Source organism: Naegleria gruberi (assembly GCF_000004985.1).
Source record: "Naegleria gruberi genomic scaffold NAEGRscaffold_13, whole genome shotgun sequence".
NCBI classification, from domain to species: Eukaryota; Heterolobosea; class Eutetramitea; order Acrasida; family Naegleriidae; genus Naegleria; species Naegleria gruberi.
The window spans coordinates 343129-360530 of NW_003163314.1; the positions used below are offsets into that span (position 1 = coordinate 343129).

Below are 17402 nucleotides of genomic sequence, written 5' to 3' on the forward strand. Positions count from 1 at the left end.
AACATGATCAAACAGTCAAACATTTCCAGCGTAACACTTGATGGCATACTAATCAAGTTTTATACAAAGTGTGGACACGAGGAAATGGCAATAGAGCTCTATAGAGATATCATTTCACAAAATAAGCCAATAGATGTCATAACTTTTACTTGTGTCATTCAAGCATTTGCTCAACAAAAACAAATAGAACAAGCAATAGGCGCTTTGGAGGAAATGAAAAAGAGAAATATTAACCCAAATAGTGTAACATTTACTATATTAATTAGGTTGTGTGCAGAAAATCAATATTACAAAGAAGGTGTGAAATTACATGAAATGATCAAAATATCGAAAATTTCGAGTTTAGAATTGAGTAACTCATTAATGAATTTTTACACAAAATGTGGTAAACCTGATGTTGCCCTTCAACTATTTGAACAACTCAAAGTTGGCAAAATGAAATTGAATGTAGCTTCTTGGTCATGTGCAATTCAGGCCCTTGGAGAGAAAAAAGACATCAGAGGAGCAATTGGTTTATTGGAAGAAATGCAAGCCAATAATATCAAAGCAGATTCTATTCTATTTACCATATTATTATCTCTATGTGCAGACAATCAACTTTATGAAGAAGGAGTGAAATTACATGAAATTATCAACGTATTGAAAATTTCTAGTTTAGGATTGTCGAACACATTAATGAATTTTTATAACAAATGTGATCAAACCAGTATATCACTTGAAATATTTGAAGAACTTAAAAAAGAAAACAAGACAAATGTTGTATCATGGAATTGTGCAATTCAAGCTCTTGCTAAACAGAAACATTTCAAAAAAGCTATTGATTTATTGGAAGAAATGGAATCAAACAAAGTCAAACCAGACACTATTACATTCACAATACTTATTAGTTTCTGCGCGGAAAATCAGCTCTATGAGGAAGGTGTAAAATTGCATGAGTTCATACAAAGGTTAAATGTATCGAGTTTGGAATTGAGCAATACATTGATGACCTTTTACACCAAATGTCACAAACCTGAAGTTTCACTCGCGATGTTTGAACATCTTACAAAAGAAAACAAAGCTGATAACGTATCTTGGAATTGTGTAATTCAAGCACTTATCCAAAAAGAAGATATAACAAAGGTAACCGAGCTACTGGATAGTATGGCAAAAACCAATATTATGGTTGATGTTTCCATGTTAGTAGCTGTAGTGAATAAGTGCACAGAACGAAAATTGTTAAAGGAGGGAGTTTTGTTTCACAAGCAGATGAGAATACACAAAATTGAAAATGTAGAATTGAGTAATTCCTTAATGAATTTTTACACTAAGTCTGGCCAACCTAATTTATCACTTGAAATATTTGAAGAACTTAAAAAAGAAAACAAGACGAATGTTATATCATGGAATTGTGCAATCCAAGCTCTTGGACAAAAAAAAGACATCAACAAAGCTATTGATTTGTTAAAGGATATGCAAATCAATTCTGTTAAACCAGACTTCGTAACATTTACTACATTAGTTAGTTTATGCGCAAAGAATCAGCTCTATAGCGAAGGAGTAACATTACATACAATTATCAAAAGCCTTGGTATGGAAAATATAGAATTGTCAAACACATTAATGAATTTTTACACAAAATGTGGTAAACCTGATGTTGCCCTTCAACTATTTGAACAGCTCAAAATTGGCAAAATGAAATTGAATGTAGCTTCTTGGTCATGTGCAATTCAGGCCCTTGGAGAGAAAAAAGATATCAGAGGAGCAATTGGTTTATTGGAGGAAATGCAAGCCAATAATATCAAAGCAGATTCTATTTTATTTACCATATTATTATCTCTATGTGCAGACAATCAACTTTATGAAGAAGGAGTGAAATTACATGAAATAATCAAAGTATTGAAAATTTCTAGTTTGGAATTGTCACACACATTAATGAATTTTTACACAAAATGTGGCCACACTAACGTTGCGCTTCAGCTATTTGAGGACTTGAAAAAAGAAAATAATACCAATGCTATTTCTTGGAACAGTGCTATTCAAGCCTTAGTGCTAGCTAAAGACACCCAGAAAGCAATAGACCTTCTTGCAGAAATGCAATTGCTCAATGTTAAACCAGATACTATTACGTTCACTATATTAATTGGTCTGTGTGCAGAAAATCAATATTACAAAGAAGGAGTGAAATTACATGAAATGATCAAAGTATTGAACATTTCAAGTTTAGAATTGAGTAATTCATTAATGAATTTTTACACAAAATGTGGTCAACCTGATGTTGCACTTCAACTATTTGAACAGCTTAAAATTGACAAGATGAAAATGAATGTAGTTTCTTGGTCATGTGCAATTCAGGCCCTTGGAGAGAAAAAAGACATCAGAGGAGCAATTGGTTTATTGGAAGAAATGCAAGCCAATAATATCAAAGCAGATACTATTTTATTTACTATTTTACTAACTTTATGTGCAGACAATCAACTTTATGAAGAAGGAGTGAAATTACATGAAATAATCAAAGTATTGAAAATTTCAAGTTTGGAATTGTCAAATACATTAATGAATTTTTACACAAAATGTGGACAAACCAGTATATCACTTGAAATATTTGAAGAACTTAAAAAAGAAAACAAGACAAATGTTGTATCATGGAATAGTGCAATCCAAGCTCTGCGATCTAGGAAAGATATTACAAGAGCCTTTGAATTGCTAGAGGAAATGAAAAAACTCAACATTGAACCAGATGAAATAACATATGTTAGCCTTCTTACTCTATGTGCAGACAGTGTTGCCATTAAGCAGGGAGAGGAGGTGGTGCAGCAGTTCAAAACAAAACATATAGCAAAAAGTGTCTTTTGGATTGGTGCAACTATAAGCTTTCATGCAAAAGTTGGAAGATTGGAAAGAGCAGAATCAGTATTCAATGAATATTTATCTAACAACCCACCATTTGATCCAATCTTGACAAGTGTTATGATAGATGCTTATGCCAAACATGGAAAAGGAAAAGAGGCTGTTTATTTGTATCAACAAATAATTGATAGAAACCAACTCCCAAGTGCAGAGGCTGTTACAAGTGTTTTAACCGCTTGTAGTCATGCAGGGTTAGTTGATGAGGCAAGAAGAATTTACAAGTCAATTGAAAATACACAAGTATGTACACCAAGTCACAAAGCTTGTATGGTAGATGTTTTGGCCAGAAGTGGATATTTGGAGGAGGCTGAACAATTTATTGGTTCATCAAGAGATGTAGTTAGTTGGGTAACACTACTGGGAGCATGCAGAATTCATACGAATGTTGAAATAGCTGAAAGAACGTTTGATATTCTCTTAGAAATAGACAATGAACAAGCTTCCCACTATGTACAAATGTCACATATTTACAATCAAATGGGACAAATTGACAAGGCAAACGAAGTAAGGGAATTAATGAAACGTAATAATGCAACGAAAATTCCTGGAATTACCACTATTGAGGTTGATGGTGAGACCCATAATTTTGTGTCAGATGATTCATACCACCCTAGAATGCAAGAAATTAACCAAGAGTTAGAAAAGCTGAATAAGGAAATGTTAGATGCTGGTTATGCTCCAGATACTAGATGGGTAACAAGGTTAGATGTTGATCCAAATGATGAAAAAAAGAAGAAAGAATTATTATGTAGACACTCCGAAAGAATAGCAATGGCATTTGCTTTTATTTCATTACCAAAAGATGAACCAATTGTGATGAGAAAGAATTTGAGAGTGTGTGGCGATTGCCATACAGCTACCAAATTCATTTCCAAAATAAGAAAAAGGGAAATAATTGTGAGAGATGCCAGTAGGCATCATCATTTTAAAGATGGCAAATGCTCATGTGGTGACTTCTTCTAATTTGATATGAAATTATATTGCTGGAAATAATTTGGATACTTTTTGTGGATAAAATTCTTAAATAGTTTCAAAATTGACTAATTTTAATTTATTCTTATTAGAAAAATAAAATTCGAAATCTTAATAAATGGTGCACAGAATTATTGCTTGTGAACATTTCAGTTTGAGTCATTAGTGCTTTTTGATTATTGTAAACAGTTGACTCTTTTGGTTCGATCTGTCAACTTGAACCATTTTTCACAAGGTCACCATCTTTCGAATAGATTGCAGAACTCAAACTACTCATCCATTCCAAATTCCTCTCTCTTTTGATAAAATCCATCCTTTGGATGATTTCTGTGCCACTTCTTATGATTAGTATCTCTATTATGATCATGTCTATAATGTTTCCACTTTTGTTGGTGATGTTCCTCTGCTGTTTTAATATATTCAACTCTTCTATATCCCTTCTCACTATTATACTTGTGATAGGAATTTGTAATGACCTCTTCCGATGATGAAGTGGCACTTGTCTTGTGCAATCGATAGGCTCCACTCTTATATTGTAAATTGGTCGATGATTTAATTCGGAATTTACATCTTCCCTGTTGTGAGTAGGAATGATCAGTGTTGGTTTTATTGACTCGTGGAGTCATGCTGAATTTTACTAAACCAGCACGACATAGGGAACCCATCATCTTCATGATTATTTGTTTTTTTCTTCTTGATTTTTATTATTAGATTTCAGAAGATGTGGAGAAATTTAGAGAAAATGTTCGGAAGAGTTCTTGTTTTTGTAATGTTGTGGAAAATTACAAAGAAATACAGTGTTAAATCCAATACTCTTCATCTTGATCCTATTGAATGTGTTACTACTAGTATTACACGAAAAAAATGTCCCAACATCAAGTGTATGATGAGTTGAAGAAGGTAAGGACATGATGAATAAGCTTATCTCTAAAAAAGCAAATTGCAACACATACGGAAGAAGAGTAGAGATAATCAAAAGTGGGAAGAAAATCGTAAAATATTGAGAAATTCGTTCATTCCGATCGAGTTTAGAAATGATCGTGATTATGTAAAGAGGAATGTCGAAATGTACAGTAGAACCTTTGAATGGGCTTCTGAGGAATTGAGATCCGATAAGAAATTAATCATGGAAGCATTGGTAAAGATGAGTTCCTTTCCGGCGTTGGAATTCATCTCTGATTCATTGAAGAAGGATCAGGAATTTATTAGTAAGATGATTGAACAAAATCCAATCTTGATGGATGGAGCCAGTGAATATAACATTAATTTTATTAAGGAGGCAATTAGAAAGGGGTTGAAGAAATTTCCTCCAAAGAAAGTAGCAGTTGTGGATAGGAAAGAAATGTTGGAAAAGTTCAAAAAGAAGGAGATTGAATTTTGGGATTTACCTGAAAAGTTTAAAAAGGATGATGAATTTTGCTTGATTGCAATTCAGAGGAGTTTGAATATAATGCAGGAAATTGGGCCAAATCTGAGTAGAGAAATGATTATTAAGGCAGTGAGGGAAGCATCGTTCCTTGCATTCTATCATGCTGATGAAAATTTAAAGAAGGATAAGTTGCTTATTGGAAGATTGATTAAAATAGATCCTCATGTATTATTATTTGCTGATAAGGAGGTAAGAAAAGATAGAACAATTATATCAGATGCTGTTAAATTGGATGTTGAAACATTGAATTATGCCACAAATGATATTTTGAAAGATGTCCAATTTGTACAGAAAATCAAGTCAACTGGAGGTTCAAAAGACTCTAAAAATCACAAAGAAGTCATTTTGTTAGCACTCTCTTATGCTCCAGAAATTGCTGCCATCATACCCCTTTCTTTGAAGAAGAATAAGGAATTCATGCTTCAAGCAATCAATGCTGGAGGTTCAGAGGTGCTACATCATCTTCACGAATCATTGAAGGATGATAAGGAATTCATACTAAAAGCAATCAAATCAATTGAATATTGTTCAATGTTGGCAGAATGCCTCCCAGAAAGTTTACTCTCAGATAAGGAAATTGTTTTGGCAGTTGTAGAGAAGGATCCAGGAAGTTTCAATCACTTTAAAAACTTGTCAGACATTCCATTCACTAGAGAGATGATTCTAAAAGTTGTGAAAGAAAGTGCAAGTGCATACAAGGGAATTCCAGAAGAATTCAAAAAAGATAAGGAAATTGCTTTAGAAACAATGAAGGGAGGCCTAGCCTACCTTATCAGTAAAGTACCTGATGAATTAAAGAAAGATAGAGAATTTATTTTGAAATGTTCACAAGAGAATCCTGAAGTGGTTAGATATTGCATTGATGATTTCAGATTCGATTCAGAATTTTGTTTGCAAGCTATACGATTGAATGGATGTGTTCTTGGTAAGGTCCTGATAGACAAGACAAGAGAAATGGAAATTGAGGCTGTAAAACAGAATGGGTTCTTTCTTCCATCTAGTGAAATTCTGGGCGAATTGCTAAAGATTAGAATGGAACATTTCAACAGTATTTAACCAGCTCTCTTCATCCTATTATTACATGTGACAATGTTCCAAATCTGTGTGATATGCGAAATATGCCAAACTTGTCAATGGATGAATATAAACCACTCCTGGAGTTATAGGTCCTATCTTATTATTGTAATCTCAATCTTTTCTGAACAATGCTGAACTAGTAGCTGTAATAATAAATTAGACCATTGTAACAAGACCCTTTATTTTCTCATCAATGTTCCATAAATAATGTCTCCAACAAAAGAAACAGGAGTACAAAGAATTGAATAAGTCATAGAGGCAGCAAAACCAGAATAGAATCTACGTAAACCTTCACTCTTAATGGCCTTTACAGTTTCTGGTACTGATTGTTGTTCTGATTTCTTTTGAGCTTGTATACGTCTGGTAACTGTTAATAAAGGATAGGTAATAAGGCTTGTCAAAATAGTTGTCAATGTTCCACAAATTAATTCATCAGTAAATGAAGAACCTGTTGCAAGTGATTTACGTTTCAATAGTGGAGCCAAGGCACTATGAATAATAAGATAAAATACAGAATGAATTTCGTTACCAATAACTTGAAGAAGGAAACCCCTATATAATCCTAATAATCCTTCTTCATTAAATACCTTCTTTAATCCAGTAAAAACATTATCATTAGTCATTGATGGATCGGAAACCAATTTTACATAAACTGTACTGAATGGTAAAGATAACAATGGACTAATTACATGTCCCAAGAAATTATTATTTGGTACAATAGCAGAACAAAGACGTTTTCCTAAAACCTTTGCCCAAGCGTTCAGCAAACTTGCATCAAGTCCTCTATACAAAGCCAAACCATTAATAACTTTCTTTTCCGAAGCTACAGTAGTAGATGTTGAATTATTCGTCGATGATGATAAAGATGATGTTGAATCATCAGTCTTTTTAGTGGTAACAATTTTAATCAGAACATGAAAGGCATTTCCCTGTACGGTACGTGTTTGTTGGGCAACTTGAATACGCTGTATTGGAGAACAAACAACTCGGGCCAGTGTTTGAGTAAAGACTTCTCTAGTGATGGAAATATCCTGCATCTTTTGTTTTTGAATATTTTTTTAAATATAAAGTGCGCCAATTTTAAATCAAAATCAATTTCTTTTTTAGCCCTCAGTCAATAGTTCAATTCTGTGTTATGATGATTGTTTTATTATTAAGATGAGTATTAGTACTGATTGTTGTTGATTTTTAATGTTGTACAGGTAATAGTGGGTAGGAAATGAATTTTTGAAAGTCCGATTTCAATGTCCTCTCTTAAGGATTACAATAAGGAATTCATGATATTGTGTGGATTTATTGGATTGGACATGTGGAATGAGGTAAAACAGAGTTACAGGAAGAAGGAAGTGTTGCACATCTAATGCTAGATGATGGATGGAAAGTTTGATCACATTCTCCACTTTCTGAATTCCACACTCGAATGGTATTATCATCTGAAAAACTAATAATACTGAGATTATTGACAATTACCTCATAGACAAAGTTTTTGTGACTTCTCAATGCCTTTGATTGTTGTCCATCAAATTTGGCGATGGTAACTTGTCTATCTGTTGAACCAGTTACTATATAGTTCATACTCAAATCTGATGAGAGCAACATGACATCAACGGCATAAACAAATCCATTGGATACTTCAATTTTCTTGACTTGTACAAAATGGGCATCAGAAATATCCCACAAAACTACAGACCTATCGCATGAGGCACTCAATAAATAATCCTTATGATCAATAGTGACCCGTTTTAAATAGAGTACAGCATCCGTGTGTGATCTTTTTACATCCCATTCCTCCGATAAGTTTCCAGCATACCACATCTTTACTGCACCATTAACTAGACCTGCAATTAAATAATCTCCAAAGAGACAAACACAACGAACATTTGAAGTATCTGCCTTTCTTTCGAATTGCACTTCCTTAAATATTGGAGTAGGATCTGTTGGTGAGCTAATCGAAATATCAAAAATATGAATAGACCCTACACTTGAGTTTACAACCAAAAAATTATCATTCAAGTCCATGGTGAGGACTGGCGATTCTAATTTAAAACTGGTCAATTGTTCCAATATTGAATGATCATTAGAACATCGGGAAAGTATAACATGACCATCCTCTCCACATGTGAAAATATAATTTTGATTCTCCCTTTTAAAGGTTTTGATATCGTGTATAATATTGGAATGCACTTTCAATGAGGTGACGCATTTTTCTCTGTAGAGATCCCAAACTTCGATATATCCACTTATAGATCCACAATACACAATCGATTGAATGTAGGTTCGTGGCTCCAATTCTGAATAGTTCTTGAGTCGGTTGTTTTGCATTTCATTTTTTAAATTTTCACTTATGGTTGAATTGCTCATGAGCTCCTCAAATTCCTGATTACTAAGACTACAAACTCTCAATGATTTCCACAAATTATCCCTTTCAACTTGATTAATCTCTGGATGTGATTCGATGAACCAAGAAATAGCTCGATACACTTGATATTCCGAATAAATTCCTATCTTTTCATTAGATAACAAGGAAATAAATGAAAAGATATCAAAACCAAGCAAGAGTTGAAGGCACCTCTTTCTATTCTTTTCTAAAAGGAATTTGTTAATACCAATCACAAATCTCTCATAGTGATAATTGATATAATATGTGTCAATAACAAATGTTGGATGTTCTGTAAAGAAAACCCTCAAAAAGTATTCCGTATGTTGATCCAAACATTCTGATTTCAACCTAATTGACTTGAAAGAATACAATTCATCTAATTCCTTCTTAACAGCTTGTTTCCAACCTTCCATCTGCAAATAATCAAAGAAATTATAAGCAATTACCAAATCTAATCCTCTACAGATCGAAGTACGTTTCGATCCATATAAACATGGAATAATTATCTTCTCAAAAACAGCCAGTTCATTCGGAATCATCAAACCAATGGTTGTAGATTTTTCCATCACATCAGAAAATTCAAAAGCATTTCTAATCAAATCACCAAACAATTCACTATAATTTTTCAAAGCCTCCTGATGAAGATGATAAGTTTTGATCTGCTCTCCTCCGTTCAATACAAAATTAATCTTCCAAAATTGATCAATTGCATCATCCGAAATATTCAAATCACCATTATTAATAGAAAAGGCTTGTTTTAATAATTCGGCAAACTTTGGATCTGTCTCCTCTTGATAGGGATGTGTAAGATCAGCGAGAGGGAGTGTTTCTGTCATGTGTTGTTAATTTTTTTTTTGTAAACTGAACTTGCGATAACTTTTAACTTGTAGAAAAACAGTTTTAGGTTCAGTTCAAGGAAGTGCAATCGGTAGTGTACCGAATTTTCCCTTGATTTTGAGGATTTTCAGAGACTGTGCAGGAAATTTTACAAATTTTGAATATTTGTAATCAATTTTCACTCGATACGCTAGGAAAGAAAAGGGAGTAAAAACTTGCCATGATTAAGACGAACTAGATCAAACAAAGGATTACAATAATTTATGAAAAATGGCGCAACACCTTCCTGCAGAGATTCTGTTTCATATTTTTACTTCCTTCACATCACCCGATCAGTATTTAAATAATTTAATGCTCGTCTGTCGGGATTGGTATCAAACAACTAATTATGAAATGTTTTGGTTGGCCTCTTTAAAGCGTATGATGAAACAACAAATACTTGATTGTGCCAGTGAAACATTAGAAAATTGTATTACTTATGCCTATCCGGAATATCTTGTTATCAAGAAAAATGATATTCTCAAGGAGAGGCAGCACTATGTGTCCAGTTTGAAAAATAGAGAGAAAATTCTGGTGGTGGACATGAAGCCATTCACAAAAAGGAAAGAAACTAATGATGACATTTATGGAGATTCATACAAGACGAAATGCATTCAGTTTATAAGGGAGAGAAGAAAGAGATTGATTGCTTTGGAAATGGCAAAATTGGCCATCACTTTTGAACAACCTTCTTTATTTCAAGACAAATCCGAATGGACGCAAATCATGAAACTTATTGAAAATAATCAATTTTTCGATAAGAAGGTGGTTGCAAATTTGGGAATTTTCAATACTTCAACAACAATATTTCACATTTTTATCAAACAAGCACTAATTCATCAAGTTATTGGAGAGGAAGAGTTTTTTGACACAGTTGCGTCATTCTTTATATGTGATTGTGGACTAAATGTCTCCACATATATTGAACCATTAATTGAGTCTAGGAAAATAAGATCTTTCTTGAAAGAGCGGAATAATTCTGAGACATTCTTTGAAAAATATAAGAATGAAGTGAAATCTACTGCTAAGTCAGGAGTACCTGCTTATTTGTTAAAATTAATAGTTTCAAGAGTATCAATGAATAATGAATCACATATTGAATTTGTAGGAAAATGTGTTGAGCTATTCAAGAGTAAGAAATTGATAAAATTTAAGGAGAGTATGGTAGAGCCGTACACTAATATTTATATGAATGCTTTATATCCTAATTGGAAAAATATTGAATTATACCTAAAAGATATGAAACTGATGGAGTGTAATGGATTTGATCATTATGAATTCATTGATAGTATTATCAGAAAGGGTGTATTTTTTATGAATGAGGATGAGCATGAGGATTTAATTATAGAACTTTTACAACGAGCTCACCAAGAGTTTGGACTCAAATTAGACGTTCCTCTTCCCATGTCTCTCACTGATACTAGAACGACAAAAACCCTCAAATTTCTCGTAGAGAATGGAGTTGATATTAATTATTTATTGCCCAATGGCACATCTCCACTTGCACAATTCATAAGGCATAAATCAAATATTGATGCCATTTTGTACCTGATTGAGAGAGGAGCCACTATTCCACCAATTGAGACTGCAACTACGATCAACAAATTAGACAAGCTTTTTGATTACATTTCAGACATTGATGAGTCTAAATTCATGTCAACATTGAAAATTCTTGTGGAAAAGTTTGGACCAAGATTTTCAGGAGTTGCAATTGAAAATCTCTCTGTTGTGCATTTAAGTATGGATAATTTATTTGCATTGTTACTATTGTTGAAACAAAGTACACATTTCAATGAAGATGAATCCACCTCCCTAGCACTCACAAGGTTTTATTGTAAATGGTACAACTATAATGGAATTAATTTTGATAAGAAGGAGGAATTCAGAAATTTTGTGGAAAATGAATTGGGTATTCAATTAATTCAAGCAATTATTGATGAGAGCAATATTGGTGGCGAAATTGACGAAGAGGATGAAGAATTTTTGTTATGAGCAAGAGAATGAAGAGAACTTAATTGAAGTGTTGAATAGGTGAGATTGTAATATTTGGATTGGACAATAACTGTATATTAAGAAACAGTGAAACAGGCGGCAATTACACTGCCACAAATACATTGCTTCCACAACTTTGTTGAAACTCTTTTACATCACATATTAGGCCAGCTGTTGATAAAATAAATCATGTCCAGGGGTTACAACGACCCACCATTCTTTCTCAAATATGGAAATTTTGAATGGATTAGGATGGTGCACACAATCCTCCAAATCATTCAACACTTTCCAAGTTGATAATAAAAAACTAGCAAGGAAGGAAAATCTTGAAAAAAATTGAATTGTTTATCAGTCCAATCAATTCATTCAAAATTGAGTACCCATGTTTCATCTACTGTTTAGTTTCAATTCATCAACATTGTTCGAAACATAAGAATGACAAGAATCGCCTGCTCTTCACATTCATGATTGGAGGATCATTGTAAATGTAGAACACTGTTTGATTCTCAATTAAGAATCACGGCATCATGGGTTGTTAGTCGTTACAAATTTGAAAATATTTTTGACCCAGACGAATGTGGACGATAACATTTATGTGTTAGAATCTCACATTTCATTGTGATAGCTTCCCCAACAAGGCGATTTTTTTCAAAAACAAGACACACCACTAAAGAGTGCTCATAATACCATTGTCGAATAATAAATTGCAATCCGAAACTCTCAAAATCTTCTCCGCACACATCCATCTGGAAAATTCAACACAAAAAATTGAACACACAACACAATATCCAATATCTACTAATATTTCATTCAACTCCACCTTCAAAACTATTCGAAACACAAACAAGAACAAACAATAACAATATGGGCAATCATCATAGCACCAGAAATAACCCGCCAAATTTTCATTCTTCGAAGAATCCAAAAAAACAAAACAACAAACAGCAGCGACACTCTACCGGCGATTGTAGTGCAACAATAACAACAAATTCTTGCAAGAATGTAAAAGTTCAAGCAACATCATTATCGGCTGCTTCTGTTGGACAACATCATCCACTGGTGAAACCTTTGGCTTTGAATTTACTTCAACAACAACAACAACAAAATGTTGGTTCGGGAGATTGTAAGCAGTCGAGTAGTTGGCAATATCAGCACTTGATGAGGGAAGATTCGAGAAGATCGACCGTAACAGAGAATGAAGGAAGTTTTTCTCTTGGTAATAATGGTCGTCAATTGTTGGTCGATTTTCATGCTAGTGCCAAGACTCCACGTCACGTAAGAACTATTATTGATGATGAAGAGGATGATAACATTGAAGAATCGTTTGTAATGATGAGATCTGGAATGATTTATTCACATGATGCTGATAATGGAGAACAATGTGAGAATCCGCAGGCTTCTCCTTCCTCAGTAAGAACTGCCAACATACCAATTCATTCACACATCCACACACAATTACCGACCTCTCCTGTTTCACCTCATTCTGATAAGAAAGCTTCCTCCATGCCAAACCTTGGTGTTAATTCTCCATCTCCTAAGAAAAAGCAAGCTCTCAAATTGCTTGCCAAAATCAAGAACAAATTCCATCACACCAATAGTGAACGAACAAGTCCTACTGCCTTACAACCTTCCTTGTCAGACAGTGCTCTTTCTTCTCGTTCTGCTGCCTCTTGTAATAACATTCAACAACAATTATCGAGTTCTTCCCTTTTAAAGATTGATTCCCATCGTTCTATACAATCCTATGCTACAACTAATTCCAACAATAATTCATCTGCCACCTTGGTTACTAATGGTCAACCAAACCATAAACCATTGAAAATGAACGAAGATGGTGAGTATGTTGATGAAGATACATACTCTAATAGTAGCAGTGAGAGCTTGGACGTCTCTGATAGCGAGCATGGAGACGACGAGGATTACATTGAACAATTTATTCAAGGTACTATGGTACAAACCATTGATGATTCCATTTCCTACCTTAAAAATTCAATGAGAAATCAATTGGCTTAATTTTTTGACTAATTTCCCTAACGTTATAGTTTATCGAGCTAAGCTGGCGTGAGTAGTGTCAGCGATTTTGAATAAAAACACAATAAAGAGTTATAATTCCATTCTACATCACAACTATTTCAACTGAAGGCTTCTTAACTGCTTAAGCATGTGATTTACATGATTTAGATCATTAAATCTTGTAATGGACATTATTAAAGTCTGGAAAACTTTCCTTTTATTTTTTTGGGAAAGGTATTGAGGAACGAGGATCATTAAAGCCATTCAAAATCTGAAGATTATTAAATTCTTAGTAATACGTTCTTGATTCCTCTCTGACGAGTTTAACAATCCTTCCATCCTCCTCAATGTTGAACATAACATTTACAATATCGTATGAACCTCCTCCAGCATTGTAATAGAGTGGAAAGACATAGTGATCCAAATGTTTCATTTCAGCACTGTGGTCATCTAGTAATTGCAGTTTGTTCTTGATTGTTTCGATATCTGACAGAGACAACCACCGCAAGTCTACAATCTCAATGTTTGGACATAATTGAATATTTGATGAGAGTCCATCTCTTCTAATGCTTTCCATGAGAAGAGATGGTGTTACTTGAGATGGAACAGGATGAGGACTCGACTTGACATAAATCACATCAGATAGCTTTATCTTGAGTAAGATATCATTCTTGAACCACCTTTCCAAAATTTCATCTCCATTCTCTTGTAATGTACACAACAGAACAGCTGCAATTGATTCTTCCAAGGTGAAATTATCCAAGCATAGTTCATCAAACGTGTCCGAAGAAGGTATCACTCGTATTATATCATTGTACAAGTTTGGAACGTAATCACCAACAGACAATAATTCATAGACAAGGCAAGTAACATAAATTCCTGTCAATTTCTTCCTCACTGTTTCACTATCGTTGTACTTTTCAATAATTTCACTTCTCAAATCGAATGGAAATTCATAAAACGAGACACTGTGAGGTAATCTCACATCACCAATTTCCATTGAGATTGGATCTGAATCAAATGGAGAATTCCAATCCTTAACCAAATCAACATTTCCATAATTCTCTCTAGAAAGACTCTTAATTGAAAATTCCTCCTCATTAATTTCTTTAATTCCAGTCTTTATCTTTTTAGGAAGTTTTGCAAATTGTAATTGGAGAATTCTGAGCCAATCCACTTCTTCCCTCTGTTCTCCCACTCGTAAATATTCATCACTATTGGTACTACTATTATTACTAAACTCTAGCTCGGTGATAATTGTATTCATCCCGAATATTTGATCAATTTTTAAAAAATCAATCAAGGCTTGTTTGAACAAAAATTGCATAGATTGAATGGCACGGAACCAATCGGAACAAACTCTGAGTGATCTTAATTGTTCATCCAGTGGAAGATAACCCATGATCACTGTGATGATATCACCACAGAGTATGTGAGAGGAATTGCTTTGCTTCATTTTTTTTGAACTTGTTTTGTAAACAGAATTGACAACTTGCTGAAATAGATTGGTATTGAGAATTGTTTATTCAAGATGAGCAATGGAATCTGAAATAATCTTTCTTGTCTTTTCCAATTCTTCATCACTCACCTTACAGTTAGTCAACTTGGATCTCTGCAAGAGAATATTTACCAACTTGTTACTCTCTTTATCATATTCGAACAAGTAAAAATACTTGTTAAAATCTAGCAATGTAATCTGGTGGCAGATATATGGAATGTTTGCTTCCTTAGAGTAGGGTGAGTTAATCTGACTTGCCAAATATCTCAATAACTGCTGCTTTGGATTGTTCAGTCTTTCTTCGCTAATTGGAACACCATTTCTTTCATCTTCATCTTGATAAATGGCATCCAACATTGATACATAGTACTCATAAATTGTTCCTTCCTTTCTTCCATAGCAAACTTGTAATGGAATTATATTTTCACTTGGAGGGGTGTATTCTGGCAATGTAGCATCTCCCTCATCATTCCACATATGTCCAATAGATATTTCATTTGTTTGGGTCTTCAGTCTTTGCCAAACTTCAAAATCATCAAATGGATATGCAAAGCACTTTAAAAACTTGTCCTTCAAATCACAAACAAATCCATTGGCCTGCAAATGGAAGTAATTCACACGATCAATCTTTTTCAATTCCTCTCTGTTCAGATAGAGAACATTTACAAAGGACTGTCTCTCTGAGTCAACACATGAAATGCTCTCCACAAAAATCTTCTTGTACTTTTCCAAAATTTCCAACTTTTCTGCATAGCTCACATTCTCGTCTCTGTACAAGTGAGCCTTCAATTCTGGATAAAATTCACTAATTTCACTCTTGGAATATAATTCACAACCATATAACACTAGGGCAAGTGTTTGACCCAATCTGAAAGCCATAAATTTTAAATCATCTGGATGCAGTTTGCTGGTGAGCTTTGTAAAGTCCATCTCAGCCAAGGATAATCGCTTCAATTTGAATGAAGGAACATTGAGTGCCTTGATGCAAAAGCTTCTCACCTCCTTACATCTTCTTACCTTACCAATTAAATTGACAAGTGTCATGCAAACCTTTAGTGGAACCAATCTTCTGACACGTCCTCTGATTTGACATGGATACTTTTGTTCATGGAGAGGATAAGTTGTGAAAAGAGCATTATTGGCCTCATCAACCAATCCCTTAAACACATCAACCAAATATCCCTTATCAGTGTCACTTTTCAATTCGCTATAATCTTCTGATCGAATCAAAACTAAATTTCTATCCTCAGTTCCAGATGCTCTAATAAACAAATTACAATCATTTTCAGGAGGTAACTTATCCTTGAAAATATAAATGATGTCAACATCAGAGGAATCCTTTGAGCCATGATGGTAAAATGGCACCTCAACAGCTGTTGGTTGAGCAGAAGAGTTGATAACTTCCTGAGCTGTACTTGTTCCTTCAAACTTGGTAAGAAAATCATTCAATGAAAATTCCAAATTCCAGCTCTTCTTCCAATCCTTCCATCCCTTCATGACAGAGAAGGTTCTATCTGTATTTCTTGAACTCTCAACTAGTTTGTTCCATTCCCCAGTCTTGAATAAATCCTGATTGTCAGTTGTCTTGATAATTATAATTTCCTGATTCTTATCTGTAGCATTCAATTCTGAAACAAGTGGATAACCCAAAATCAGCAAGTCAGCACAATTCAGAACTGAACTCGTCTCATTGGTTAAATCTTCCTCCAGAAACATAATCTTATTCAACCAATTCTTCTTATGACCCAATAATTTACAAACCCAATTTATCTTTGTGGTCATTATTCTAATACATTCATCCCTATCAATACTGAGCGAGTACTTTCCATCATCATTTCCACTAACCTCATCATTAAAGAATGAAATCTGTGGAATTCTCTTAAAATACACTGAACTATTCACAGGATTCAAAGTTGTGAATAATTTAAAATCAATGGTCTTGTACTTTTCCTCATACTGATAAACTTCCAACAAAATCCCCTTTGTGTTATCCACTGTCAAATCCTCCTTCGAAAAGAAGTCCCGATCCATCAAAATTTGACTCAATTTATACTGATCACCCTTTTCCAAATGAAAACCAGCAGGCTTCCTCATCATTTCAAGTGGTGATGGAATTTTCTTTCCGAATTTTTCGCAATATCTTTCATAAAGCACCTGATCCAGCCTATATAAACAATTATCCATGTTGATAAATATTTTTCTTCTTTTTGTATTCTTTGTTGTGGAGCCTGATGAGCTGCACGAGTGGGTGTGATTGCTGTCAGAGGCCATGTTGA

General features: G+C 34.0%; 8 protein-coding genes across 8 annotated transcripts; 4 read left to right on the forward strand and 4 right to left on the reverse strand.

Annotated features, from left to right (window-relative positions):
- Positions 1-1452: 1452 nt before the first annotated feature.
- On the forward strand, positions 1453-3852 carry NAEGRDRAFT_32040 (uncharacterized protein; the record flags this gene model as incomplete). The annotated part of the gene is made up of 1 exon (XM_002679450.1): positions 1453-3852. The coding sequence occupies one exon, from the start codon at positions 1453-1455 to the stop codon at positions 3850-3852; it is 2400 nt and encodes a 799-aa protein (XP_002679496.1).
- A 278-nt stretch (positions 3853-4130) lies between these two features.
- NAEGRDRAFT_65282 (uncharacterized protein) lies at positions 4131-4535 on the reverse strand (the record flags this gene model as incomplete). The annotated part of the gene is made up of 1 exon (XM_002679557.1): positions 4131-4535. One exon carries the CDS (start codon positions 4533-4535, stop codon positions 4131-4133), a length of 405 nt encoding a protein of 134 aa, XP_002679603.1.
- A 392-nt stretch (positions 4536-4927) lies between these two features.
- On the forward strand, positions 4928-6346 carry NAEGRDRAFT_65283 (uncharacterized protein; the record flags this gene model as incomplete). Its single annotated transcript, XM_002679451.1, has 1 exon — positions 4928-6346. One exon carries the CDS (start codon positions 4928-4930, stop codon positions 6344-6346), a length of 1419 nt encoding a protein of 472 aa, XP_002679497.1.
- Positions 6347-6546: 200 nt separating this feature from the next.
- Positions 6547-7404, reverse strand: NAEGRDRAFT_65284 (uncharacterized protein; the record flags this gene model as incomplete). Its single annotated transcript, XM_002679558.1, has 1 exon — positions 6547-7404. One exon carries the CDS (start codon positions 7402-7404, stop codon positions 6547-6549), a length of 858 nt encoding a protein of 285 aa, XP_002679604.1.
- Positions 7405-7660: 256 nt separating this feature from the next.
- NAEGRDRAFT_65285 (uncharacterized protein) lies at positions 7661-9583 on the reverse strand (the record flags this gene model as incomplete). The annotated part of the gene is made up of 1 exon (XM_002679559.1): positions 7661-9583. One exon carries the CDS (start codon positions 9581-9583, stop codon positions 7661-7663), a length of 1923 nt encoding a protein of 640 aa, XP_002679605.1.
- A 271-nt stretch (positions 9584-9854) lies between these two features.
- Positions 9855-11615, forward strand: NAEGRDRAFT_47593 (uncharacterized protein; the record flags this gene model as incomplete). The annotated part of the gene is made up of 1 exon (XM_002679452.1): positions 9855-11615. The coding sequence occupies one exon, from the start codon at positions 9855-9857 to the stop codon at positions 11613-11615; it is 1761 nt and encodes a 586-aa protein (XP_002679498.1).
- An 864-nt stretch (positions 11616-12479) lies between these two features.
- NAEGRDRAFT_79038 (uncharacterized protein) lies at positions 12480-13672 on the forward strand (the record flags this gene model as incomplete). The annotated part of the gene is made up of 1 exon (XM_002679453.1): positions 12480-13672. One exon carries the CDS (start codon positions 12480-12482, stop codon positions 13626-13628), a length of 1149 nt encoding a protein of 382 aa, XP_002679499.1. The 3' UTR covers positions 13629-13672.
- Positions 13673-13917: 245 nt separating this feature from the next.
- On the reverse strand, positions 13918-17399 carry NAEGRDRAFT_57493 (uncharacterized protein; the record flags this gene model as incomplete). Its single annotated transcript, XM_002679560.1, has 2 exons — positions 15217-17399; positions 13918-15123 (listed from the first exon to the last, which is right to left on the reverse strand). The coding sequence occupies exons 1-2, from the start codon at positions 17395-17397 to the stop codon at positions 13918-13920; spliced, it is 3387 nt and encodes a 1128-aa protein (XP_002679606.1). The 5' UTR covers positions 17398-17399.
- Between the last annotated feature and the right edge of the window lie 3 nt (positions 17400-17402).